Genomic DNA, 27,368 nt, shown 5'->3' with positions numbered 1-27,368 from the left:
GTGGTATAATTCTCAAACACGTAGCCTAAAGCAGATAACTAAGTAGCTGGAGAGGAAATGGTGTGTCACAAATTTAGAGGATCATCATTTAGCCTGGAGAAATAGTTTGCTGATTTATAAGAAAGCCCTCCATAAAGCCAGAACATCTTACTATTCGTCACTGATTGAAGAAAATAAGAACAACCCCAGGTTTCTCTTCAGCACTGTAGCCAGGCTGACAAACAGTCAGAGCTCTACTGAGCCAACCATCCCTTTAACGTTAACTAGTAATGACTTCATGAACTTCTTCACAAATAAAATTCTTATCATTAGAGAAAAAATTACCAATAATCATCCCACAGATGTAACATTATCTACAGCTACTTTTAGTACCATCGATGTTAAGTTAGACTCTTTTTCTCCAATTGATCTTTCTGAGTTAACTTCAATAATTACTTCCTCCAAACCATCAACGTGTCTTTTAGACCCCATTCCTACAAAACTGCTCAAAGAAGTCCTGCCATTAATTAATTCTTCAATCTTAAATATGATCAACCTATCTCTAATAATCGGCTATGTACCACAGGCCTTCAAGGTGGCTGTAGTTAAACCTTTACTTAAAAAGCCATCTCTAGACCCAGCTGTCTTAGCTAATTACAGGCCAATCTCCAACCTTCCTTTCATATCAAACATCCTTGAAAGAGTAGTTGTCAAACAGCTAACAGATCATCTGCAGAGGAATGGCTTATTTGAAGCGTTTCAGTCAGGTTTCAGAGCTCATCACAGCACAGAAACAGCTTTAGTGAAGGTTACAAACAATGTTCCCTCTAATTTTTCACGTGTCTGAGCGAACACACAAACTCCCTGAGCGGTCCCTTGGACCACTGTGAGCGACATCAGACGTGTGCACTGTGGTCACACCAGCGTCGAATCCATCCAAGTTACATGGTTTATTAAAATAATCAAATTACAGCATTTACATTTATAGAATAGAATAGCTTTTTTATTGTCACTGTTACAAGAACAGTGAAAGGCAGTTTGGCATCTCTCCATGTGTGTGAAGTACACAATAGCGTAAGTATTTACACAATAACAGACAAATTTACATTTACACAAGAAAGATATGTACAAGTTATACATACACCTGCAAACATACATGCACATACATACATATATGTATATATACATATTTGCATCCGTACATACATACACATACATATTTCCACATACACGCTTACATCTATATACATACACATACATGCCATCTAACTAGCAGGTGCATTGAGAGGTGCAGTGTGATCAGTGATATTGCACATTGAGTGTGTGTGTGTGTGTGTGGGGGTGCTGTTGGAACTATACTAAACAATGTTATAATAAATACAGTTTAAAGAGGTAGGGGTGTTGGTTGCATTGAAGTATAAACAGAAATACGATTTATAAATAAGGTGTAATGTCCATGAGTATTGGCAGTGCAGTTATCCTCCGATCAGGGTGGAGGTAGGGCATGTTTGACAGCCTGTGGGTAAAAACTTCTGTTGAGTTTGTTTGTCTTTGACCTGATGGACCTGTAGCGTTTACCAGAGGGAAGGGGGGAAAAAAGTGAGTGTCCAGGGTGTGAGGGGTCTTTGATGATGATGCTGGCTTTCTGTTGAAGTCTGCCAGTATAGATGTCTCTGAGGGGGGTTAGTGAAGTGCCGATTGCCCGCTCTGCTGCCCTCACCACCCGCTGCAGTTTCCTCTTGTCCTCCTTATGTTAGACTACTTTTAATTAACTGCTTTAGCCCACTTACAATGAAAATTTAAAAAATCCTGTTCATGACCTGTGTAGGATGTTAACACTATTGGAAGTAAAAAATAACTTGAACTCCAATTTTGAAAACACAACTTTCTTTCTTTTTAAAAAAAGCTCTGACTTGTATTATGAGTCTGTGGTCTGGGAGAGAGTCCTGTAACTCTGTCTGCAAAATATAGTATATAATGACCAATGTTGGGCAATTAATTATATAGTTACTTCTTCAAAAAAAGTAACTCAGTTTGGCAAACAACAAAGATTTTTGCAGCTATTTTTTTTTTAAATGCAGCCAAGGCATTTTTAAATAAACATTTCAAAACATTTACAGAACAATCAGCTGTTCTGCATCAAATCTGATGCCACACAAATTATTTGTGCCACTCCAAAAAATAATTTCTGTCCCCTATGAGATAAAGGAGAACAACAGCCTGATACCTGCAGGCCTGACAACAGCAGATGTATCACTCCTGTAACACCTGTAACATTCAGTACTCGCCTCATTGTTCTGACACACACAGCAAAACTACACTACACACTAACTACACAAGATTTGCGCTAAACGTCGCAAATCTCTCACATACCAAAACACCGCCGTCACTCCTAAAACCTCCCCCGTTTCTTATCAACTAGATGCCACGTTGCCATATCATTTTTTGATTGGTCGACATGGTACTTTTTTGGACAAATAGGAAAGGGTGGGGGGGGTGGAGTTTGTTTTCGCTCACAGGCGGAGAGTGCTTTCGAGCCTTTTTTCTAATAAAACGCCGTTTTTACCGTTTCTTCCCGCAGTAAATATAAACAACGACAGTATTCAGGAAGAAAACCAAACATTGCATTTTGGGTTTTTTTAATCACAACTCCGGTTTTACGTGGCCTATCAACACAATTTAAAAACTGGTATAAAGTCCACACATTTTCCGTCAATTGTTCCGTCTGTCCTGCTCACATCTCCGATGGTTGTACACGTTGTCATTAACGTGGCTTCACTCCACATCAGCCACGCCGCTTTGCCAGCTAAAAGACCGGTGTCGGCACATAAGGACGCTGTCATAGCCTGTCAACGACGTTGATTAGCTGGCTGGACTATGGGATAAGGTGGCATCGTTCTAATACAATATGGGAGCAGCCAGTCACTCACTGACTAACACTGCAAAACAGAATTGTTAAAGTATTAATTTTAAGTCCAGACGCTTTTCTTTGCAAACTCCTTTGACTACGATGACCTGGATGACTGAGAACCTTCACAGACATATTAATTTTAATGTCAATTCAGTTTAATTTTTTTTTTTGGCGCAACACAGATTTTCTGTGCGCAGAGACCGTGCCAGCAGTGCGCAATTGCGCACGTGCGCAGCTTAGAGGGAACATTGGTTACAAATGATCTTCTTATGGCCTCTGACAGTGGACTCATCTCTGTGCTTGTCCTGCTAGACCTCAGTGCAGCGTTCGATACTGTTGACCATAATATCCTATTAGAGCAGGGGTGTCCAAACTTTTTTCACTGAGGGCCACATACATAAAAATATAGGAGGGGCTGGGCCACTTACTAGAAATTCGGTATATAACCTTAACTGTAGCGTATTAAAGTTAGAAAAATCATTTAAAAGTGGTCAAATGTGTTATATTGTTGAATATAATTAAAGACAAAACTGCCTTCATCACAGCTTTCCATAAATGGATCTTTATTGATTTATTCAGAAAAAGCTTTGGTAGCTCATTCTCAGAACAGCAGCAGATTTCCTCTTGGACAGAAGATTTACAGCACAGAGAAAAAACACTAAAGGGGAAAATAGGACGGGTACATTTCAAGTTTGTTATTTAAGTTATTAGGCTTAGCAACACACCTATTAATGTCTGTTTGAAACGATTATCAACATTAACAGACTGAACTGGACTTAATAACAGGAGTGCATATAATTTCAGTAAATTATTCTGGTGAGTATCAGATGCGCTGGGTGTAAATCAGGCCATCCAGCCGCGGTGCTGATCGTACGCCACTCGTGCCAAAAATCCGGACAAATGTCACTTGATCGAGGAGCAGATCTGCATCAGATGAGATCAGCTGACTTTGCGTGTGCGTGCGCTGTGCACAGCGGTGTATACTCTGTGTGTTAACAAGAAAAACGCATATAAGAAAGTGGTGCGCAAAAGCAGGGTAGTGACAGAATTGATGCGCATTATTGATATTTGAAGCATGTGTACCTGCACATTAACACACGGGTACTGTGGAATATATTTTTTACTCACCTAAAGTGCTCGTGCTCTCGTCCACTCCCCGCAAAAAAAATTAGCAGCTGTGCGGTGTCTGTGGCATCGGTGCTCGGATCGCATGCGATGGAGTAAAAATCAAAAGCACAGCTTTATCAGACAGTTGCAGTTTAATGTTGGCTGACGAGTCTTCAGTGCGTGGCACAACTGTACTTCTGGACATGCTGACGTTGTTGAAGTCCTGCACTTTTTCCGGGCACATTATTTCGGTGACTTTAACGAGGCAGCGTTTTATGAGGTCTCCATCTGAAAAAGGCTTGCCATGTCTTGCGATGAGTTGGGCGACCTCATAGCTGCTATTGGAGCCTTTTCCTGGACAATTTTAACACGAAAAAAAATACTGCTCCTGACCCCGCAGGATAGCTACCCTTTGCTTTAATTTCTGCTCTCGCTCAGCACCAGTGTAGGATGCATAGGCCTGATGTTTGGTTTCATAATGACGTCGTACATTATACTCTTTCATAACTGCCACAGTTTCAGTGCAGATCAAACAGACACACTTCCCCTTGAGTTCTTTGAAGAAATATTCACTCTCCCACCATGTCTGAAATTTTCTGCACTCACTTTCTACCTTTCGCTTCTTTGGTTCTGCCATGTTTGGTAACTTGGGGCTAAATTTCTTCTGTGATTGTCCTTTTTGGTGGAGCAACTGCCTTGATCAACAGTAGCTCCCCCTGGTGTTAAAACTAAGAAGTGCAATACACTCAAGTAAAAGTTGAAGTGCGGGCCATACTCTATTCTATTTATAAAATTACTTGAGGGCCAATTAAAAATGGACTGCGGGCCGCATTTGGCCCGCGGGCCGGACTTTGGACACCCCTGTATTAGAGCGATTAGAACATGCTGTAGGTATTACAGGTACTGTGCTGCAGTGGTTTGTATCATATCTATCTAATAGACTCCAGTTTGTACATGTAAATGGAGAGTCCTCTTCACACACTAAGGTCATTTATGGTGTTCCACAGGGTTCGGTGCTAGGACCAATTCTATTTACATTACACATGCTTCCCTTAGGCAGCATCATTAGAAGACATAGCATAAATTTTCACTGCTATGCAGATGACACGCAGCTCTATCTATCCATGAAGCCAGGTATCACAGACCAATTAGTTAAACTGCAGGAATGTCTTAAAGACATAAAGACCTGGATGGCCGCTAACTTTCTGCTTCTTAATTCAGATAAAACTGAGGTTATTGTACTCGGCCCTGAAAATCTTAGAAATATGGTATCTAACCAGATTCTTACTCTGGATGGCATTACCTTGGCCTCCAGTAATGCTGTGAGGAACCTTGGAGTCATTTTTGACCAGGACATGTCCTTCAACACACATATTAAACAAATATGTAAGACTGCTTTCTTCCATTTGCGCAACATCTCTAAAATTAGAAATATCCTGTCTCAGAGTGATGCTGAAAAACTAGTTCATGCCTTCATTACTTCCAGGCTGGACTACTGTAATTCATTATTATCAGGATGTCCTAAAACTCCTGAAAAGCCTTCAGCTGATCCAAAATGCTGCAGCAAGAGTCCTGACAGGGACTAGAAAGAGAGACATATTTCTCCTGTTTTGGCTTCCTTCATTGGCTTCCTGTTAAATCCAGAATTGAATTCAAAATCCTGCTCCTCACATACAAGTCTTAAATAATCAGGCCCCATCATATCTCAATGACCTTGTAGTACCATATCACCCTATTAGAGCACTTCGCTCTCGCACTGCAGGCCTACTTGCTGTCCCTAGAGTATTTAAAAATAGAATGGGAGGGAGAGCCTTCAGTTTTCAGGCCCCTCTTCTTTGGAACCAGCTTCCAGTTTGGATTCGGAGACAGACACTATCTCTACTTTCAAGATTAGGCTTAAAACTTTCCTTTTGCTAAAGCATATAGTTAGGGCTGGACCAGGTGACCCTGAATCCTCCCTTAGTTATGCTGCAATAGACGTGAGCTGCCGAGGATTCCCATGATGCATTGAGTTTTTCCTTTCCAGTCACCTTTCACACTCACTATGTGTTAATAGACCTCTCTGCATCGAATCATATCTGTTATTAATCTCTGTCTCTCTTCCACAGCATGTCTTTATCCTGTTTTCCTTCTCTCACCCCAACCAGTCGCAGCAGATGGCCCCGCCCCTCCCTGAACCTGGTTCTGCCGGAGGTTTCTTCCTGTTAAAAGGGAGTTTTTCCTTCCCACTGTCGCCAAAGTGCTTGCTCATAGGGGGTCATATGATTGTTGGGTTTTTCTCTGTACCTATGAAGCGCCTTGAGGCGACTTTTGTTGTGATTTGGCGCTATATAAATAAAATTGAATTGAATTGAATTGCTTATTCATCCTCAAAGCTTGCTTTTAGCCTCTGAGAACCTCTCATACAAGGAAATACACGATGGAGGGGCACTGGCATCATGTGAGCAGCTTGCATCATGTGACAGACCGTCACACTGGAGCCACAGAGCAGCTCACTCAGGTCCACCTGTTTAGTCAGGCATCCACACACTTTACATGTCCTGCGATCTCTTTTTCATAATCAGCATCACATGAAACAGTTTAGGGTGGTTCCCCTTCCAGAATGTCTCACAGTCTTGTTGAGTGTTAATATGCTGTAGGTGGTATTACTGCAAAAGTGACACTGCATACGTTTTTTTTTAAACAGTAAGAGCTCTGACTTTTCATGATGATGAACATTTCCGTCACTCATGTTCTGAACAGTCTCCAGAGTTTGGTGACTTCGTTGGCACTCTCTCTTTTTCTCATAGGATTGATGCTAGTGCAGCATTAGTGTCTTTATTCAATAACTTAATAATACTTTAATAATCCCAGACACTACAGGTGGCTTTCTGTATTATTCTACAGTTTTCATGCTTTAATGTTTGTTTTTAGCCATTTGTTATGTACAGGTCGTCCACAGATTCAGTCCTGTCTGCTGTGCTGTATGTATTTAATTAAACACCGGTCTAATTAAATACATACTAAAGAATGGCGAGGGGATGGATTTAAATGCACATTTCATTGAACCTTACTGCAATGAAATAATCCATAATAATGCATGGAAATTATGTCTTTGTGAGATTATGGCAACATAGACAGTAGTATGTTTCTGTTACTATACTACCTTTTTTTTTAGTCACATCTATCTTGACAGTGAAAGACACCCAACAGTATCTGTGGATCGTTTCTATCCAGAAGATGGAACTCAGAGTGATTCACTTCCTATGCAAACACATTTTGCGCAAAGACAAAAGTCATCGGACAAAATGTGTGATGACAAAACATCTGGTGACAAATTTCTTCATACTGTAGGTCCACCTGGTGACAAAATTGTGACATCTTGTCTGGTGAGAAAATGTCACTTTTTTTCAAAAGCAAGTTTTCTCTTATAATTTTCATTTGAAAGGAGAAGATTGGAGCTCCTAAAACTCCTAAAGGGATAAAGATTGACGGGGATGGTGATGTAGCACAAAGCAAAAACACGATCTGTAAATGTTTAGTTGCATTAAAAATATTCTCACATTATTTTCACGTGCAATATAATGAAGTAGTCACATAACTTTTCCTGTAAGATTGACTATACTGACTATATGTGATCATTTTTTAATTATTCTGTACTGATTTCCCAAACTCTACTTGTCAGAAAGTATTTACGATCTACAAAAAGCTGCATATATATTACATTCGTGTGAACAGAAAAGTGCAAACACACACACACACACACACACACACACACACACACACACACACACACACACACACACACACACACACACACACACAACACACATACATATGACGTAAAGCAGAAGTTGATCCTGGTATAAAAAAGGGGCACACCATTAATGCAGATCTACTGTTGTCTGCTATACTAACACAAACTGCTGAATCTCTCACTTCCTAAGACGCTACCTGATAAAACTCCAGGAATTACTTTCCTGAGTGTATTTGGCAGTTTTGCAGCATTGTGAGGGTCCAAACTGTGTGAGAGAGGATTTAAAAACACTAGAGAAGAACCACTGAGGGCAGAGAGCACGAGGACGACTGAGTGAGAGGCATTGAGAGGTGGAGAAAAGGGACAGGCAAGAGACTAAATTGCTTAATTGGAGTCACAGCCTGTGCGTTATAGACAAAGCCCTGTCTCTCCAGTCCAAGCCAGTTTTCTTTCCACTGAGTGGTCTTCCACCCTACCAGCTGGCCAGATCTCGGAGACATCTTCATAGTGAGGTAAGTTTATTTTATTCTAAATAAAACCTATAGTTGAATAAAGGTAAATGGTTCATGTTCTGGTGTTTATGGAGCAGTTTTCTAGTGTTACTGCACTCAAAGCCCTTCAAATGTGATGAGGAGATAATGATTTGATTTGTATTGATGCAGTTACATGTACAGCATGTGTATGAGCACTCAAGACAAGCTCCGTGGCAAGTCTTGTACTACAGAAAAAGGGAATTACATTGAATGTGTAAATAAATAAATGGTCTTGTAGTTTGATTACACTGCAGAAGTTTTTATAGTAACTTCAAAGGTGAATTGAAGATATTTCTGAAGTACTGACCCTGGCACAGCGTCTGTGAGCTTAATGCACAGACTTCAATATTAAGAAATTTTATAAAATCCTTTTTTTGTGGATCATTTTCTTCAGATAAGCTTTTGACAACTATTTCTGTGGCATGAGTTTTGTACAGTTTTGAAATAAATAGTGCTGCAGAGGCTTTAAAAATATCTTTTTAACACAATTACAATAACCTTCATTATATTTTGGTTTCCTCTGCAGAAATAGTAACAAAATGACACCCACCAGCTTACCAATGAGATGTTTAAGGCCAGGGTTAGGTTCAAGTCTAGCCTATATGGGGACTTTTTGCCCATTTGGCACACCCAAATGAAAATCTTATAAGAGATGAACTGTAAGCCCAAAATGTCTTTAAGTGAGTTGATCTGAAAAGCAACATTTTCTAGTTTCTTAAACTAAAATAAACTGTGGTTCAACTGAAATCCAAGCCCTGCCTCTAAGAGCTTTGCTGGTGACCCAGTATGTGATGAGCTTAAAATAATAGATTTTTATTCTTAATTCATTTAGATTTTTTCAAAAATTATGTTACTGTTGCTTTATTGCCCATCAGTTGGCTATTTCTATTCTATGATGTAACACACAGTAGTAGTTCTTGTAGCTGAGCTTTTGGAATCACAAGACCTGCTTCCCTGCAGAACCCAAATCCATCAGATAGAACACAAGATTCGGATAGAGCACAGACAGCCAGCATTGTGTGGGTGATTCAAACTGATGGGACCAATCAGGAGAAATCTAATTTCCCAAAAAGTCATTTGGCGAGGGGCATGTTTCCTTGACAACCAGCAACAAAAAAACCCTGGCCAACTTAAGTTAGGGAAAGGGAGTAACTGCTTTCACGTGTGAGCAGATGAACTTAGTTATGAGCCATTACAAGGGTGTGTATAGCTGCTGAGTGCTGGGGGTATTGTCTAATACAGAAGTAAAATCTGGATGCATTCCATTCATGTTCACCATTGAAGCACAAAGAAACCTGTGTTTCACTCAGCAGGGCCTTAAATATAAATCAGATAATTCACTTACAGGCTCCGCTAATGTGAGAATGGTCGGACATCATGTGAGGAAACCGTAAAGGGAAAATGTTCTGTTATACAGTAGCTATATGGACAAATACACTGCGGTGTGCCCGTATGTGTGGTTTGTGTTACGTGCAAGATCTGAGGTGTAGTTTGCCAATAAAAACTGTGGAACAAAACAGCAGTAATATAGTAATATATTGGAATATTATAATATATAGAGTAATATTTTGGAATATTCATCATTCTGTGTTGATAAGCTAACATTTTCTAATCAGTACAAACACAAAGGGCATAGCTTAGGGTCCAAGCTCTATACAAAAGATGCAATGTCACGTATTTGTTTGTCAAGCTCTGTTCAAAGTTCCTAATTTTACCATTATGGATGTTAGTTAGCTTTGATAGCAAGTTACATCCATAGCAGGGCCCTCGAATGGTAAGAGTTATGTCAGGGGCGGTCACGTGGTTCATGTAGATAGTTCCCTGGAGTGCTTAGCAGAAAATAGGAACATGTGAATATAGAGAGACAGAACTGGTAATTGGTAATTAATAATTATAAATACATTGATCTACAAAAGTTTTTAATACCACATGTGTATGTAGTTAAATTTTGTGTTAGAAAACCTTACCTGCCTACATATTTAAGGTTGTATTACCCCACGTCTTCAGTCTCAGCTGACTGCAAGGCCAGGACCCAAGGGACTGACCTCCCAGTCCATTGTTCCCTCAGTGGTGCTGGTTTCAGTCATTATGCAAATGTACTGTTTATAAGATTGGGGAAACCTGCAGTCAGCTGAGACTGAAGAAGTCACTTGGATGAGTGACGAAACGTTTCTCCCACTGAAAACGCTACGTCCAGATGAACAGAATCAACTTTGGGGATTTACTTACCTGGATGATTGAGCATGCATCAAGATGTTATTCAACTGCCTCTCTGAGACCAATTATAAGATGATCAATGATTTTTGGAGAAAAGCAGAAATGACCTCTCTTTCTGTCTTGCTCCTGTGACCACATTTTTAACATTTTGGTGGCTCTGAATCTCCTCTTTCTGTCTCTGATTGATGGATACTTTTACAACTTGTCCTTCTCTCTTAGACTGACAGTTGAATATGATTATAGAGCCCTCCTTGAAATGAATCTGCACACATTTTCACCCTTTTAAACCAGTTCATCCATCTGCATGTCATTATCCCGAACTGTCTGAGATTTTGCATTTGAGGTTACAGTATGGGAACAAAAAACATACTTTTAGTAGAGTTATCCCTGGTCAGGTCATACTGCAGCTTAAACAAATCATCACAGCTTCAAGTATTTAAGATGCTGTTCCCAGTTTTAAATTGTCTTAATATGCCAATTTTTTAAACATACATACTGATGGTCTGCTGGGTGTTGCTGGAGAAGTCCAGCAGTAGCAACAATTCCCCTACAGGTTCTCCAGAAAGTGCATAGTTTAGTTACTTTTACAAATATCTAGTTATAAACCAAACCTCTAGATCCTTACAAAATGTGATATTTAAAAAAAAAAAAAAAAAAAGCTTTTGACTGACTACTGACTATAAATCATACTACTTACACATACTGTACTTACCAAGTAACTGTGCTGCAAGAATAGTGTTTTACAGCTTTTATTTCAGCCCCATTTGTTTAAACTAAATCCATAAGTCTTCTGACTTGGTATATGTCTGCAAGTATTGGTATCTGGTTCTTTTTGTCTTGGTTCTTTGCACGCTTGGAAAATTTCATAAAGTACCTGGCATTGTCATGGACTTTCTCTCTTTTTCCTTCTCTTTGTCAAGCCTCCTCTGTATTAACAGGATGACCCTTCTCGACTACCCCATTCCAGATCTGGATGTTACCTTGCAAGAAGTGAGCCGTGTTCTGCAGCTTACTTTAGGTCCCGACCTTTACCCAGAGTTCAAAAGTACATTGCAACAACAAAGAGAGCTCCTTGAAGAAGCCCAGCAGAAATTAGCAACCAATGCTGCAGGCCAAGAGAACTGGGTGACAAAGCAGTTCAAAAGAGGTCTGTTGTCTTGTGCTGACCCTCTCCCCATCTCCACAGCACTCCCTGTAGTTCTTCTTCCATCTAAAGCAAAGAAATGTAACCAGCTTAGTAGAGCAGCTGCTCTGCTCTGGGCAGCAGCCAAGCTTTACAGTGAGCCCTTCTTATTGGAAGGCAATATTCCAATGGAGCACACCCAGCAGGGTGAAGTATTCGCTGCCACCCGTATTCCTGGGAGGGCTCAAGATGAAATTAAGGTGAGATTAATGTCAGTACAACTATCTTGATGAATCCTAAAAGAGTTTATTCTTTATCTACTGATGTACTAACCCACTGAAGGTGTATCAAATATTTTCTAATCCGTAGTCTTTGTAATTGCAGATCTTCCCCGACAGCCTCCATGCTGTCATTACCTGTGTTGGAGGAGTGTTCCCCGTTGACATACTGTGGCGACCGAGCACTGGTGGGCCAGTTTCTGCGCGGTCATTTATTGACATCTATAACCAACTTGCTCAGGTAATGGATCAACCCAGGGCAGGGAAACAAAATGATCCTTCATCCATTTGCAACCTCACAGCTCTGGAGCGTAAGACCTGGGCTGCGAGAAGGGAAAAGATCCTTGAGGAAGGAGGAACAGCACTGACATCACTGAAGCTGATGGAGAGTGCTATACTTACGCTCTGTCTGGAAGACTATGATGCACCCTCTGAACTGGCTGATATCCTCAATGCAGTGAGGCTGGGAGGAGGAGGACACAATCCATCTCTGAGATACTATGACAAGGTAATGGAGGGAAACTAAAATAAGCTTAGTTCAGCTGTATCAGCTCTTTACTGCGAAACTTTATTATAGTTTTAACAACTGTTAAAAGATTTAAAGCCTCAGAGTAGTAATTAAGAGTTATAATTAAATAATTAGTTTATTGCTTGCTGATTTGTAGAGGACATCCATCTCAATCCATCCATCCATCCATCCATCCATCCATCCATCCATCCATCCATCCATCCATCTTATACTACTTATCCAATTTAGGGTCAAGGAGCACAAAGAAACCCAAAATAACCCCTTTCTTTTCTGTGTTTTTTGACAGGTGTTGAACCTGGTTGTGTTCAAAAACAGCACAGCTGGAATGGTGTTTGAGCACAGTGCTGTGGATGGGATGGTGGCTGGGCTTGTGACTGAACATGTGTATGATCTGTCGGAGACTGTTGACTTAAACCCACTGCATACTGGCACTGAAAACATGACTGGGACTGTTGCAGTAAACAATATTAATTCTGTTTGTCCCCATCCTCTAACATTCCCTTTCCAGGGTGTAAATACCCCCCAACAGAGCCTCAATTTAAAAACAAACCACCCAGTTCTCACCTTTGACATCTCCTCCTATCCTGATGTCTTCTCTACTCTCAGAGGGCACAGGGGTCTATATGATGCCTGGATCAACTTCTCTTTGCAGCTTTCCATGAGGCAGACCTTTGGGGAAGCTGCTTCAAATCACATACTTGTCACACCTTCCCATATGCGCCACTACAAACATGGTCGTTGTGATCCTACATACTCAATCACCACGCATTCTCATCAGTTAGTAGGTGCCCTGGCATCCTGCATTGGTCCAGATAATGCCATCCAATACACTACTGACCTACTGCAGTTGTTCCATGTTGCATTTCTGGAACATAAGAAGCTAATAAAAAACACCAAAAGTGGTCAAGGTGTTGGCCCCCACCTAGCTGCTCTGCGCCAAGCTTTGCCATCTGAAAATCCCTTGAAGAGGTTCCTGGACCCCTTTGGGTGTCCGTCTGTGTATCTGACAGGTACAGATCTCATGGAAGGAGTAGAGTGCGGGGTAGGAAATGTCTATGCTCAAGATCAGTTGGCTGTAACCTACCTTGGGAAGAGGGACAAGGTTCGCATTGTGCTTAATGGGAAAGGTAGCTTTGCTCTTGCACTAGACAAGCTCCAACAAAACCTCAAGATGAACCTGAAGTTATTGATGCTTCTAGCTGTTAGATATGCCATTGCAAGTGAAATGGGAGCCCTTGAGTGTCTACTTCAGCAGGGTCAAAGAGAGAAACTTAATGGAGACAAAACTCATTATCCAGAGAGTACAGACAAAAGCACTGCTGGTAGTACCCCTGGCATGAGTCCAGACTACACTCTAGTGATTCATGGGGGTGCTGGAGAAGAGATAATGCTGAACTCCCAAGTAATAGGGGTCATTGAGTTTGCTCTACAAACAGCCTTAACTCTTGGATCCCAAGTGCTTCAACAAGGTGGCAGTAGTCTGGATGCAGTTCAGAGGTCAGTGGAAGCTCTTGAAGACTGCTTTCTGTTCAATGCAGGTAAAGGTTCTGTATTGAACAAAAATGGCAAAAATGAAATGGAAGCAACCATTGTGGATGGCAGTACAAAGAAGTCAGGATCTGTTGCCTGTGTGCAAAGTCTAAAGAACCCAATAAAAGCAGCCAGGTGTGTAATGGATGAAAGCTCACATGCACTGATTGTGGGAGACGGAGTTGAAGAGTTTCTTGAAGAGCTTGAGGAAAAGCAAAAGCTTGTTGGTCCTGAGTATTTCTACACTGATGTACGTCACAGAGAGTTAACTGCAAAACTCAGTAGTGGAAAAAACTCCAAAAACAATCATCCACAGACAGTTGGTGCTGTGGCCTTGGATCGCTGGAATGGATTGGCTGCTGCAACCTCTACAGGCGGGTTGGTAGGAAAGCTGAAAGGGCGAGTTGGGGACACAGCAGTAGTAGGAGCAGGTATATATGCTGATGACAAGTTAGCCATTACCTGCTCTGGAGATGGGGATGTTTTTTTGAGGAACACAGTTGCTCAGAAAATAGCAAGTCTATACCATCATAAAGGCCACAGCCTTAGGGAAGCATGCAGAGAAGTGATAGCTGAAGATCTGAAGGGGATCTGTGCTGGAATCATTGCTGTGGACGCCAAAGGTGATGCCGTCATTGAGACCAATGCTGGTGTGATCTTTGTGGCCTCAATGATTCGTGACATTTCACGAGTAGAGGTCCTCAGACCCCTGATAGATCCTCCTAATGTTATCTGGGAAACAGATGAGCTTGTTGCTTACCTGAATCCCAAACCCTGGATCCCTGGAGCAACAATTCTGACTAGAAAAACTCTTAGTGGGGCAAGCAGCATCTTCCACTTAGCTACAGCTGATTTTGTTGCTATGCTACAAGGAGCACGAGTTGTCTCAAACTTGCTATGTGAGCGACTGGGAGTGCAACGTTGTGCCTTGGTATTCAATCCAACTCCTGGTCAGCCAGCACAAATCAGACTCCTCCCTCTTCATGGCTTAGAGCCAAAATGGCAGCCCCATCTTGCTAGTGAAGAAGAGTTCCACGCTTATAATCCTGGCTATTGCACCTCAAAAAGTGGTCCACGCTGGGATGATGAAGCACTGGCTCGGGTTCAAGATAAGATTAGAAGTGCACTGCCAACACCAAATGCACCTTTTTGCTTTGATTTTTTGGGAGACCTATCTAATGACAACCTGTTCAGTCGCATTGTTCGAGGGGAGCAGCAACAGTGGAGAGTGTGGGAAGACACTGAGTATGTTGCCTTCCTGACACCTTATCCAAACAGTCCTGGTCTAACTGTTGTGGTGCCACGCAAACCTCTGTCCAGTGACATCTTCAAACTGAAGGAACCTGACTACACAGCACTGATCTTGGCCACTTACAAAGTTGCCCGACTGCTGGAAGAGGGGATGAAAGCTCCAAGTGTTGCACTGATCTTTGAGGGATTTGAGATCGACTATGCTCATGCCAAGTTGATCCCTCTGTTACCTTCACCAGATGGCACTAAACCTGCTGAGCTGCAAACAGAATGCTTCCAAAGCTACCCTGGATATGTTTCATCACTGAATGGCCCACCCGCTGACTCTGAAACCCTCAAAACCATCCACTTGAAAATTACCCAGTGCAAGCCTGCTCGTTCCTGGACAGATCCTGAGTCTCACTCCATGGCAGCCATCAAGAGCCAGTGGTATCGAAACCTTTTTAAGATCCAGAACACTCTTTTCCACAGCACAGTGGAATACTTCAACAGTTCCTGCCAGTACTCATATGCTCTGACACCTCTCACCACTGACACCATCTCCTCACCAATGGGCCTGGGTTCTGACTCAGAGCCAGTTTCTGTCAATCTGCTGGGCCAGGGTGTGTACCTTGCTGACTCAATGCAATTTGTACTGGAATACTTCCTTCGCTTCCAGGAAAACCTGCCAGGGACCTACTACATATCTCCCAGCTTCAGAGGGGAAGATCCTGATGCCACACACTTGAACCAGTTCTATCATGTGGAGTGTGAACTGCTGGGTGACATGGACAAAGCAATGTCCATAGCAGAGGGATACTTGGTTCATCTCACCAAGTCCATGTTGAAGAAACACTCAGATATAATCCTGAACACTGCTGGGACCCTTACACATGTCACAACTCTGCTCAGTAAGCTGGAGGGAAAAACCGGACTTTCAAGAGTACCTCTAGACCAGGCCATCCCCATGATGCCCTCTGCTGACTGTTTAGAGTGGGTCCAAGATGGTCAGCCCAATTTTGGCAGAAAGTTAACACGTAAAGGAGAGCGGGTTTTAATCGAGAAATATGGTGGAGCTGTTTGGCTGACCGAGATGGACCATCTGGGAGTTCCATTCTACCAAGCATATGTGGAGGGCACTGGGCAACACAAAGCCAAAGCTGCCGACCTTTTGCTGGGGCTGGGTGAGACTGTAGGTCTTGGTGAACGCCATTCAACTGCTGAGATGGTGCAAGAGGCTCTGAGGCATCATGGAGTGTCAGAGCAATCTTATAAATGGTACATTAACATGCGCCAAGTGAAACCACTCCTCACCAGTGGATGGGGTATGGGGACTGAGCGCTACTTGTGTTGGTTGCTCCAGCATGATGATATCAGGGATATACATATCATCCCCAGGATGAAAGGGGTTAAGTACATGCCTTGAGTATGGGTTTTCCACATTTTTCAAGCCATTGAAATTGACTTGAAAAAATGGCTACAACGCATGTGGATTTGTACTATGAAAATGTTTCAGTCAGTCCTAGATTACTAGAATTTTCCTCCTATGTCTTGGACAGAAGAAATCTCTTAGAGCCCTTAGTGCAACCTGGTCATTGATACTCTGCAAAATTTTTACAACTCCAGCAGAAGCTGTAAAAAAAATGTATTTAAATGTAGAGTGGTAAGATCACAGCATTAATGTGTGTGGAAATGCATGAACCGTTAATAGATTTTGAATTATGTATACATGTTCTTGTAATGAGACTGATTCTCACTATTGACAAAATCATTATCTACTGGGTTTAAATTGTAGTAAGTAAATACATTTTAATTGAGTGATAAATTGACCACTTTACATAAATGTTGTAAACAATTTTAAGTGTCACTTCTTTATATTTTTTCCATGATGTCATATTTTTTTTGTTGTTGTTGTTGTTTCTATTGCATTACCTTTGTATGTAAATGTTTTTGCTGAGGTCAAATGGATCGTGACTCACTGATGTTTCAACTCAATAGTATCAATATTCAAAAGAACTATTGGATCCAAAATAAATCTCAGTGACAGATTTGTATGGATTACTGATGTATCCAGTGGACCCTTTTCATAAGAGATTTACATTCTTTGTGAGACTAAGAGATATATGTTTTCTGGCCATTGGAGTTTATCAGAATCAAAATCAGAATACTTTAATAATCCCTAAGGAAATTATGTTTAAGATAATTTATTGATATATATCAAGTGTTTAAAATGATAACAGCGTCAACTGCCTCAGTGTCATTTGGCCAAGTTGGTTGGATTCACCGGTACTGCAAATAGTCTCACATTGCTGGGAGCTATTTGATTTATTGTTGATTTAATAAATGTTTGTTGATGCAACTAAAAAGATGATCACTTTGATGTTCTTATAAAGTCTTACATACACATACATATTATATTATATATATACTGTTCTCCACAATAGAGAAAAATTACAGAAAGTTCTTTCTTGATTGCATTAAAATTGAGTGTATCAGTTTTCGGCAGCACAGTGGTTAGCACTGTTGCCGCACAGCAAGAAGGTCCTGAGTTCAATTCCACCATCAGGCCGGGGTCTTTCTGTGTGGAGTTTGCATGTTCTCCCCGTGTTTGCGTGGGTTCCCTCCGGGTACTCCGGCTTCCTCCCACCGTCCAAAGACATGCAGCGTGTGGGGATAAGTTAATTGGATAATCCAAATTGTCACTAGGTGTGAATGTGAGTGTGAATGGTTGTCTGTCCTTGTGTGTTGGCCCTGCGACAGACTGGCGACCTGTCCAGGGTGTACCCCGCCTCTCGCCCTATGACAGCTGGGATAGGCTCCAGCGCCCCCCCGCGACCCTGAAAAGGATAAGCGGAAGCGAATGGATGGGATGGATGGATGTATCAGTTTTCATCTTTTAATATTAATTAAATATTTATTTGTTTGTCAATTTTAATCCATCCTTCCAATGAAATGTATTAGAATTATAAGTGACACTTGGACAACAAATGATGCTACATGCATTCACAATTTAACATGAAACAGCAACCAATCTTCCAGACACAATTCCAGAATCAGCAGTTTAGTGTGAAAGAAAGAAAACTATGAAAGAAAAAGTATATCTTCAGCTTAGATCTTTGAAAAACAGTCACAGCTGATGTTTGTCCAGGGTCTCTTTGGAGGGTCATTCCAGAGTTTTTGTGCAACAATTGCAAATGCATCAGCTCCTTTTGCAATTAGCTTTAACTGCGGGATGCATATCCACCACATTTGCAGGTGCGAGACCATTTAAGACTTGAAACACAAACAGTGCCAATTTATACTCGATTCTGTAATGTACAAAAAGCCTCCCAACATGATGTGAGCTCTCTTTTATTGTCCCAGTCAGTAATGTGACGGCAGCATTTTGGATAAGAAATGATTGAATAGCTCCAGTATACAGTGCATTACAGTACCTGTGTTTAGATACAACAGACATATATACAGTGTTGGGAAGGTTACTTTTAAAATGTATTCCATTACAGAATACTGAATACATGCCCCAAAATGTATTCTGTAACGTATTCCGTTACGTTACTCAATGAGAGTAACGTATTCTGAATACGTTGGATTACTTAATATATTATCATGCTGTTTACAACTACGTGAATGTACTATTGCTGTGATTTATTACTGTTACTGAAGGTCCGCGGCTCCGAACCGTAGTAAAGTGACCTCTGGCTAATACGGTGGGTTCCATGTCGGGCTGGTAGCCGAAAACTAGCTTTACTTTGTTGTCTGGGTCAACTTTGCTTGCCAGAGACAGAGAGAGGCGTTGAAAGGCTGCTCCAACGGAACTTATTTTTTCCGGAGGAAAACACGAACACAGTGTACAGTTGAGTCTTAATAGCTTACTTACAAATGGGCTCGTCAGGCACTCTTCTTGGCTGCGGTGGTTATTATTATATTTACATGCTTTTTTGCTCCGTGACAGCTCGGACTTTTCCTTTCTCTCCCTCCCTCGCTCACAGACACATAACGTGTATGGCAGTCCATTCTCGCTGCAGCACGGACTACACTGCCCATGAGGCTACATTCTTTAGGGCCATGCCTGTAGCATTCTGCCTTTTAGCTTAGCACAACAACAACAACAGAAAATGCAAGCTCCATGAACACGCACAGCTGTGGATTCTAGCTGCTTCGATGTCGCATTAACTGGCATTAACTCAGCCAGTTAATGCGAGACAAATCTAGCTGCTCATTAAAGATTTCTGGTTTGATCAGAAAATAAAACATTGGTCCATACACCTGAAAGTCTCAAAAATGCATTGTGTCTCGAGTCTATAGATGCATTTGGACTAAAGACCGGCCCCCCAGATATTAAAGCCATAAAGCCTTTGAATGAAAACAAACGCTGTTGTGACAGTGATGTACACTGTCTTGTTGGTAAATGTATGATTTCTATTCATTTTACGTCAGATAAAAACTTTGGTTGTAAGCTTTAGATAATTATTTAATAACAGCCAGACATTTTAAATGAGAATAAGAAAGTATTTCTTTGTGCCCCCCTTTCCCTGTTAATGCCCTACCTGGCCCCCTGGCAAAACTTTGCTAGACCTGCACAGTTACCAGCTGTCAGCTACAAAGGATCCTGGTGTTATTTGTCTCTCAGAAACAGTTCATAACTTCCCTTCAACTCATTCATGTCACCTAAAAGGTAAACCTGTTTCTCCATCACCTGTTCAGCTCTGATGATTCAGTAAGGACATCTCCTGGTTTCATCTGCATGTTTCCCTCTCACCAGATATACAAACCGATATCATGACCGGCAGCTTTTACAGCTGTGGCTCCAGAAAACCTCAGCTGATACTAGAAATTAATATTAAATAAATTCTAACAACAGCTGATCAAGCTTAAACGTGCTGCTGTTGTTTAGTGCGACATCCGGCGGTTTCCTCTTTCTGGCGCAAAGTGGGCGATAAACAAACAAGAGAGAAAAGCTGATCAGCTGATCATTGATCAGTTTCATGATTGAAGTAGCAACAGGAGAGAGAGGGGAGAGAATGAGAGGAGAAGAAGATGCAGCTGTGCAGCAAAGACACAGAATAACTCCAGCTTTGTGTCTTTTTCCATCCTGGCTGAAGTACGGGACAAACTGTGTTCCTCAGCTCAACACGAAACGCGTAATAATTTCTCTGAATTCCGTTTGTACAGGACGGTTGGCAACTCTGCTAACTAACCTTAAGAATAAAATAAAGTTCACTATCAATAAAATCATAGCACCCGCCCAGCAGTATATAAATTCCGTCATGCTAGCTAGCACGCAGTACGAGTTATTGTAACTGACCGTAAAGTCAGCACAACGAAAATAAACTCCACCTAAACTTGGTTTATATCTGACCCAGATAGACTGCAGGTCATAACTTCTTACCTTAAGTTTAGTTCACCTGACGCTCCGACCGGAAGCTGCCTCGGGTCTCTCCTCCTCCTGCCTCCCCTTCCCTCATCCACCTGCTGGCCTCCACCACTTGTTAATTTTACTGAATCTGTGGAAGCTACGCCATAGCCACCACCAAACAACTGAGTTATTTTTACAGACCGACCAGCGTCTGGCCAATCCACCACCACCAAAAAATAAATAAATAAATAAATAAATAAATAAATAAATAAATAAATACATAGAAAAATAAAAAAAATCATCGGGCCACCGAGCAAATGTCCGGTATGCCCGATGTCCAGTCCAGCTATGGTCGTGCGTGCCATCAGTTAACCCTTCGCGTGCCAACGGTGGCACGAGTGCCTAGGGTTGCCGACCCCTGGCTTAGCACAACAACAACAAAAAAGCGCTCTCTCACCCAGGAAACACGCAGAGAGAGAGAGCGCGTCACCCTGTAACCATGGCAACCGTAACGCTGCCGCCTGGAACAACATTACGTAGCTGTCAAACAAACCCAAACAATCCTGACCCGCGACAATACGAAACAGGGAAGTACCGCCGTGTAATCCATTTATTTCAACAAAGTAACTGTATTCTGAATACCACCTTTTTAAACGGTAACTGTAACGGAATACAGTTACTCATATTTTGTATTCTAAATACGTAACGGCGGTACATGTATTTCGTTACTCCCCAACACTGCATATATATAACCCTTTTCCAAATCAAGTTTAAGAAAAAGTTTTTTGTCTGGAGATTGCTGTTACCACAGCAAAATAGTGAAAACACAAAATTGAAAAACATCAACCTTTTGAACTTCAGTTCAGATCTCAGTACTATACAGGTATCAGCCATAACTTTATTTCAATATAGATTCATAGTAACAACCAAATAAATAAATAAATAAATGTTGTGTCTTGACCTTACTCTATAAAGCAGCGGTCCCCAACCTTTTTTGCGCCACGGACCGGTTTATGCCCGACAATATTTTCACGGACCGGCAATAAGGTGTCGCGGATAAATACAACAAAAGAAAACTAGTACCGGTACCGAAAAAAAAGAAGATTTATTCATAACACACGAAAAGACCCAGGAAAACCGAGTTAACGATAAAAACGATAACAAAATAACGCTGAAAACCGATAAAAACCCTGAAAACCATACATTTCACACCTGAGCCTCAACTCTCGCGGCTCGGTTGGGGACCGCTGCTATAAAGCACCTGTTGTTGTGATTTGGTGCTATTTGAATAAAATAAAATTTAATTGAAATTAAGGCACAATTTCTTAAAAATGTAATTTGACATACGAGTCATCAATACAAAATAAAAGCGTAAAAAAAAAAAACCACGAAAAACTGACCCGGATATAGTTTGTGAATAGCAGACTATTTGTTTCCGGTTTCCACTATCGACTCTGACCCCCGGCTAGAGCAGAGGTCTGCTTCCCCCAGAAGACAAACGATCTTTGGTCCTTTTTTTCCTGAAAAGTAGGTGCCTTCGATTTGTTTTGTTGTGTGTCTTTGTGTGGCTCGTTTAGCCTCGCTCGCAACGTTTCAACGACCATATTTTGTCCATAAAGCTGGCTGAAAGTAAGGTCAGCGCTTGCTTCGGCAGCTAGTTAGCGTGTTGTGCTACAAAGAGATGTGACTTTCCGTTGATCCAGCCATTTTCTAAAGACTAGTGAGCCTCGGTATGTAACACGGCAACACTTTCTTTTCGCTGATGAAACAGTCCCATAACCTGTGCTAGAAAACGGGCATACTGCGAGCTTTTGTGTTTACTTGGTCAGGTTTACACGGAGGCTAACGTGGCAGTCTGAGCTGACACTGCAGCTGTGTTTTTTGCAGCGTGTGGCATGTTTGGTTTTACACTTTAAAGGTTGGATTTTTACACGGATGAAGCCATTTCTAACTGTCACGTCAGTCCTCTAATCATCTACCTTGTGCTCACCCTTTGCACAGGAGCAAGGGTATCCCCCTCCTCTCCATGTGTGATCCCTGATGGGCAGCTGGTCTCGCAGTGCCGTGCTGGAGCTCTACAGGGCGCTGCTCCGGGCAGGCCGACACCTTCAGTACACAGACCGGAATTACTACTGCCGCGCCGTGGCTCGCGAGTTTCGCCGCTGCCAGGCACTGACGGTCCCAGAAGATAAGGAGGAGGCCCTGAAAAGGGGCCGGTTCTTTCTCAGCAGCCGACTGGGTGGGCTTATGTAGGAGGAAGGGGATCAGGGGCCATCGGGTGGTGGTTAAAGGTTGTCTGAAGGTCCATCTTCCAGGTGGGTTTACACGTAAAACGTCAGGAGTAAACAGACATTCTTTGTAATGGTTTAGTTTGTAGGTAGTGATGTAAACAAGATCACATGTTGATGAGCTATCCACTTATTTCTCGGCTCTTCCCACCCTAGGCAGCCTGACTCCACTTCTCTTTTTATTTTTTTTTCCCAGTACCAGGATGGCGGGGGTGAACGGAGACCGAAAAGGAAAGAAGGATGATAATGGGATTGGAACAGCTATTGACTTCATGCTTTCGAATGCCAAGCTTGTGCTGGGGGTGGGAGGGGCAGCCATGCTTGGCATTGCAACACTAGCCGTCAAAAGAGTGAGTACTATCATGAAAAGTGTGTGTGTGTGTGTGTGTGTGTGTGTGTGTGTGTGGGGGGGAGACTAACTAAATACCAATACAATGAATGTTATGTGCAGATGTATGATCGTGCCATAAGTGCTCCCACCAGCCCCACAAAGATGGAGCAGACAGGAAAGAGAAGCTGGGAGGAGCCTGCCTGGATGGGGTCATCCCCGAGGGTTTTAAACCATGACATGAAGTCCACAGTTAGCAGGTCGCTGCAGTCTCTGCCCACTTCTTCACATGCTTTTGAACCAGGTGAGGGGAAACAAATTGTCCTTTAATTTATAACTTATATATGAGGTAGACTAACGGCCAGCTCTCATCTTTTTTTAAATGTTTTTTTTTTAATCTGCTAACAGACAGCCTGTTTGGAGGATTCTTGCTCTTCCTTTACAGTGGGTGCTGGCTCGTTTAAGTTTAGATACCCAGCTGTTTTATACTGATCTTTAATCATAACTTTATAGAAACTGTAGAAGCCCCTGTAGTTAGTCTTTGTAGATTTAGTTCTGTCATATTCAAATATTTAGAGAACATTACTGTGAAACTCCCATCCTATTACACCCATCGCTTCCCCCTGAAACCGCAGAAGAGGAAAGCTCACAAAATCCTGCTGCACTTATTAAAACAGTTCATCTCTAACTTATTTTCTCCCCAGACTGTCTGCGAAGGGCTGTGGGTCGAGCTGCTGTGGGGAAAAGCGGTGCCACTCGGTCAGATATGATGCGGGCCCGGATGCGTCTGTCTTTGCAAGAACACCTGTGGGAATTCTACCAAAATAATGTCAACATCCCTGCTGAGGAGCAGGCCATGGCCAGGAGGGCAGCGCTAGACATCTGTGCTGAGCTCAGAGTGTTTCTTCATGCCAAACTGCCTGACATGCCGCTCAGAGAGATGTACCTCAGTGGCAGTCTGTACGATGACCTTCAGGTAAGAGCACTTATTTTGGGGGATTATTATTTTCATAATGACACATTCATTTAATTGGAAACCATTCTCCCCTGTTCTGCCTCCAAGGTTGTAACAGCCGACCACGCCCAGCTCATGGTGCCTCTTGTCTTGGAGAAGAATCTGTGGTCGTCCATCCCCGGAGAGGACACGATCATGAATGTCCCAGGTTTCTGGCTTGTCCGTAGGGAGAATTTGGAATATTTCCCTCGGAGTAGCAGCTATTGGGACCGATGCATGGTCGGAGGTTATCTCTCCCCGAAATCAGTGCTTGAGGTCTTTGAGAAGCTTGTTGCAGGTTCTATTAACTGGCCAGCTATAGGGAGTGTCCTCGACTACATCATCCGTCCCGTGGTTCCCGCCGAAACGCTGACTCTGGAGGTACAGTACGAGACGGACAGGAAGCTGTATGTGGACTTCTTGCCTTTGCTCGTGATGGAGGATGGAACCTCACTGATTGCCAAACCGCACCGGTTTGCTGCAGAGCGCCACGAAAACCTGTGGCGACAGAGCTTCCGCGTGGCCGAGACCGCCCGGCTCAGGGCGCTAGATCAGGAGGATGGCGGCTGCCGATGTACCTGCCTCAAAGTGGCAAAGGCTGTGTGCAAGCTCAACCCTGCCCTTCACAGGCTCAACTCCAGCCAGCTCACTAATACCATCCTGTTGCTCAGCGAAAAAGAAGGTGACTGGACCCAGGAAGCGCTGGCCGACCGCTTCCTTCAGCTGCTACGAGCGCTAGTGGGGCACTTGGAGGCTGGGAAGCTGCCGTGTGCCCTTAGCCCTAAAGTGAACTTGTTTTGTGAGCTGACTGATCAAGAAGTGGATGAGCTAGGGTATACCCTCTACTGTGCACTGTCTGATCCCGGGGGGCTGCTGAGAACTGCTGCAGCACAGCCACCACACCCCTGAATGGTAACGCTGAGCTGTGATGAGGTTGAGGGAATAAAAACATGTGCATGGAATAATCCCCTCTTGTGCAACACATGCTCTCTTGATTAGTCATGGCCTCCTCTACATGCAGAGGCCCGTACACACAGTAGCAGTTACTCAAATTTTGGGGATATGTTAACATTAAAGGCGTATCGTTGTGATCCAAATATTATTTTAATCTCAGAGAACAGAGGGGTTTTTTGGTGCTGATGGCTCTCACTAAGGCCATTGTATTAATGAAGTTAAGAATGGATACACCATTATGGTCCAGTGTTGAGTTCCTGCAGAAGACTTGAAATGTGTTACACTTGAACTCCAGTGTTTTAGGAATACAGACGTGTCCGATGCAGGTCAGGGTTACATGAACTGATTGCTAACTCAGTTTTTGGGATTTGATTCAAAGAACAGAGTGTAATGCTGCCTGTGTGTATGCCAACTCAAAAGTTAATAAATTGTTAATCATCTCGAATGACTTCTGCGAGAGATCTTCATTAATACAGTGGCTGCGTTTTTATTGTATGCTTTACGTTACCTCGGGTATGTGAAAACAATCATTAAGTGTGTGTTTGGAACGTCTGCTGCTTGCATGTGTTAATATGGAACAGGTTATAATACACAGAGTTGTATGTCCGTGTCTTGCTCCACACCGTTCAACCAAGGTAACTGATTTAAAGTTTACTATAAATAGAAAGAGGACATTTCTGGGTAGTCGCTGGTTGATGAAATTCCCCAAAAGGAGAAGTAAAAAAAGGGGGAAAAAAAGGATTCATGTGATGATTGAATACAAAGTTGCTCTTTGTTTGCTTTTGCTCATCTCCAGACTCATGTTTGCTGCTTTAATCCACAGGTCTGATATGCTTTAATCCTGATTTTGTTCTTTCTCTCTCATTACTATAAAAATGTGTAGTGTCCTGCTGTAAATTTGGAACAACGTTAAGCATTCAGGAGGACTTTCTGAAAGCGCTGTATCTCTTGGCCTTTGCTTTAATTTCCTGTTATTGCTCTAAACTATAGCCAGTATGTGTTGCATTCACTTGCTCCATCTGGGCCTCCGCGTCTTTTGTAGCAAGATGGTTCTTTCATGTTGGCAGTTTTTCCGCCGTTGTCCCTGTGCAATTTGAGAGTTAACGAACAACAAACATGGTTCTAACCCGCAGGAGGTTTTGTCTGTCCTTTTGGTGTTTTAGTCTCAGTATTAACTGAAGCCTCAGATCACAGTCAGAGTAGAGCCTGTTGTCTTTGTGTGCTTGCATATAAACCCTGATTAACTTGTCGGTGCCAGTCTGTTGTGTAAGTTGCCAGACACAGATTAGAGCAGCGCAAGTCCACATCAAGCAGGTCAAGAGGACGACTACTGTTTATCAGTACTACCGCTGTGACACATAACAGATCTGTGTGCCTGTCAGATCGTCCTATATTTGACTAGATTACAGGTGCTAATGTTTTGGCTCATGACCTGATGCACAGGGATCTATCCATAGATCTTCAGTTATATAACTGCAACTGTAATAGCCAGGGTTTCTAAAGTGAAATTATTCTATCAGTTCATGGTCAGGTGACCGGTAGAGTAACTATGATAGCTGCCTCACTGGCAAGTAGTGTCTCTCAGTATTCAAAATATGTCATCCAAATAATCACATGACCGCTGTCTGCCGTCACTTTTAGCCTTAGAGTGAAGAAAATGCAGTGATATGGAGTAAGTGTCCCCTCAGTCCCCATCCCACTATTTGTATTGTGTACATAATGGAGGGGTCGTTTATAGTTCCGTTATGCGCTGAGTTAATAACCACTTACATGGTGATGATGATAACAGTAACAGGGGGGAAAAAATAAATATTTTTGTATTTATTGTACATTTGTAACCAAAAAGAGCTTCATATTTATTTGCACTGATGCAGGTTCAACATGTAAAGTTCTCCTTGTTGTGCTTCATTAAGTGCTTTGATCTGGATGTGTGGACAAAAAAAATGACTACAGTAGATCTTCTTTCTCTGCAAATTAAGTGTCTTCCTTTGCTGACCTAGTTTATGCTATAAACAACTAGGGGAGTCACTGTGCCACATTTGTAATGTCGTAAACAAAGCCCAAAGTAGATCACTACCTCTACCTTGTGGAGTGCATATTAGCCATAAACCATGTTGCATGCTATGTACTTTTCCCAGCTGTTTTTTTTCCAAGTTGAACATTGAACAGTGCAGCACTTTGTATACTACATTAAAAATGAAAATGACATTCGGCACCTTGTTGTTTTTGACTTAAAGCATATTGTGGTTTCACACTGATGGGGTACAAACTAATA

The 27,368-nt window shown here is 42.2% G+C and overlaps 2 protein-coding genes and 1 long non-coding RNA gene across 3 annotated transcripts; 2 read left to right on the top strand and 1 right to left on the bottom strand.

Annotated features, from left to right (window-relative positions):
* Positions 1-7,900: 7,900 nt before the first annotated feature.
* On the top strand, positions 7,901-17,539 carry LOC120439805. The gene is made up of 4 exons (XM_039610888.1): positions 7,901-8,245; positions 11,404-11,866; positions 11,991-12,392; positions 12,700-17,539. Exons 2-4 carry the CDS (start codon positions 11,423-11,425, stop codon positions 16,597-16,599), a joined length of 4,746 nt encoding a protein of 1,581 aa, XP_039466822.1. The 5' UTR covers positions 7,901-8,245; positions 11,404-11,422; the 3' UTR covers positions 16,600-17,539.
* LOC120439806 lies at positions 12,068-22,647 on the bottom strand. Its single transcript, XR_005612783.1, has 3 exons — positions 22,509-22,647; positions 12,287-12,382; positions 12,068-12,207 (listed from the first exon to the last, which is right to left on the bottom strand). It is a non-coding gene; the product is annotated as an uncharacterized LOC120439806 (long non-coding RNA).
* Positions 22,648-22,702: 55 nt separating this feature from the next.
* mief1 (mitochondrial elongation factor 1) lies at positions 22,703-27,305 on the top strand. The gene is made up of 5 exons (XM_031749521.2): positions 22,703-22,844; positions 23,014-23,167; positions 23,269-23,449; positions 23,850-24,121; positions 24,209-27,305. Exons 2-5 carry the CDS (start codon positions 23,021-23,023, stop codon positions 25,046-25,048), a joined length of 1,440 nt encoding a protein of 479 aa, XP_031605381.1. The 5' UTR covers positions 22,703-22,844; positions 23,014-23,020; the 3' UTR covers positions 25,049-27,305.
* The last annotated feature ends 63 nt before the right edge of the window (positions 27,306-27,368 follow it).

The sequence above is a fragment of the Oreochromis aureus genome, linkage group 4, assembly GCF_013358895.1.
Source record: "Oreochromis aureus strain Israel breed Guangdong linkage group 4, ZZ_aureus, whole genome shotgun sequence".
NCBI lineage: Eukaryota > Metazoa > Chordata > Actinopteri > Cichliformes > Cichlidae > Oreochromis > Oreochromis aureus.
The sequence above is the reverse complement of the archived record's forward strand: the minus strand, read 5'-3'. Positions and strand labels throughout refer to the sequence as shown.

Coding starts and splice junctions, on each gene's coding strand:
- LOC120439805 (XM_039610888.1), top strand. CDS start 11,423: ATGACCCTTCTCGACTACCCCATTCCAGATCTGGATGTTACCTTGCAA. Junction 11,867..11,990: donor GGGCTCAAGATGAAATTAAG/GTGAGATTAATG, acceptor TTGTAATTGCAG/ATCTTCCCCGACAGCCTCCA. Junction 12,393..12,699: donor CTCTGAGATACTATGACAAG/GTAATGGAGGGA, acceptor GTTTTTTGACAG/GTGTTGAACCTGGTTGTGTT.
- mief1 (XM_031749521.2), top strand. CDS start 23,021: ATGGCGGGGGTGAACGGAGACCGAAAAGGAAAGAAGGATGATAATGGG. Junction 23,450..23,849: donor TTCACATGCTTTTGAACCAG/GTGAGGGGAAAC, acceptor TTTTCTCCCCAG/ACTGTCTGCGAAGGGCTGTG. Junction 24,122..24,208: donor GTCTGTACGATGACCTTCAG/GTAAGAGCACTT, acceptor TCTGCCTCCAAG/GTTGTAACAGCCGACCACGC.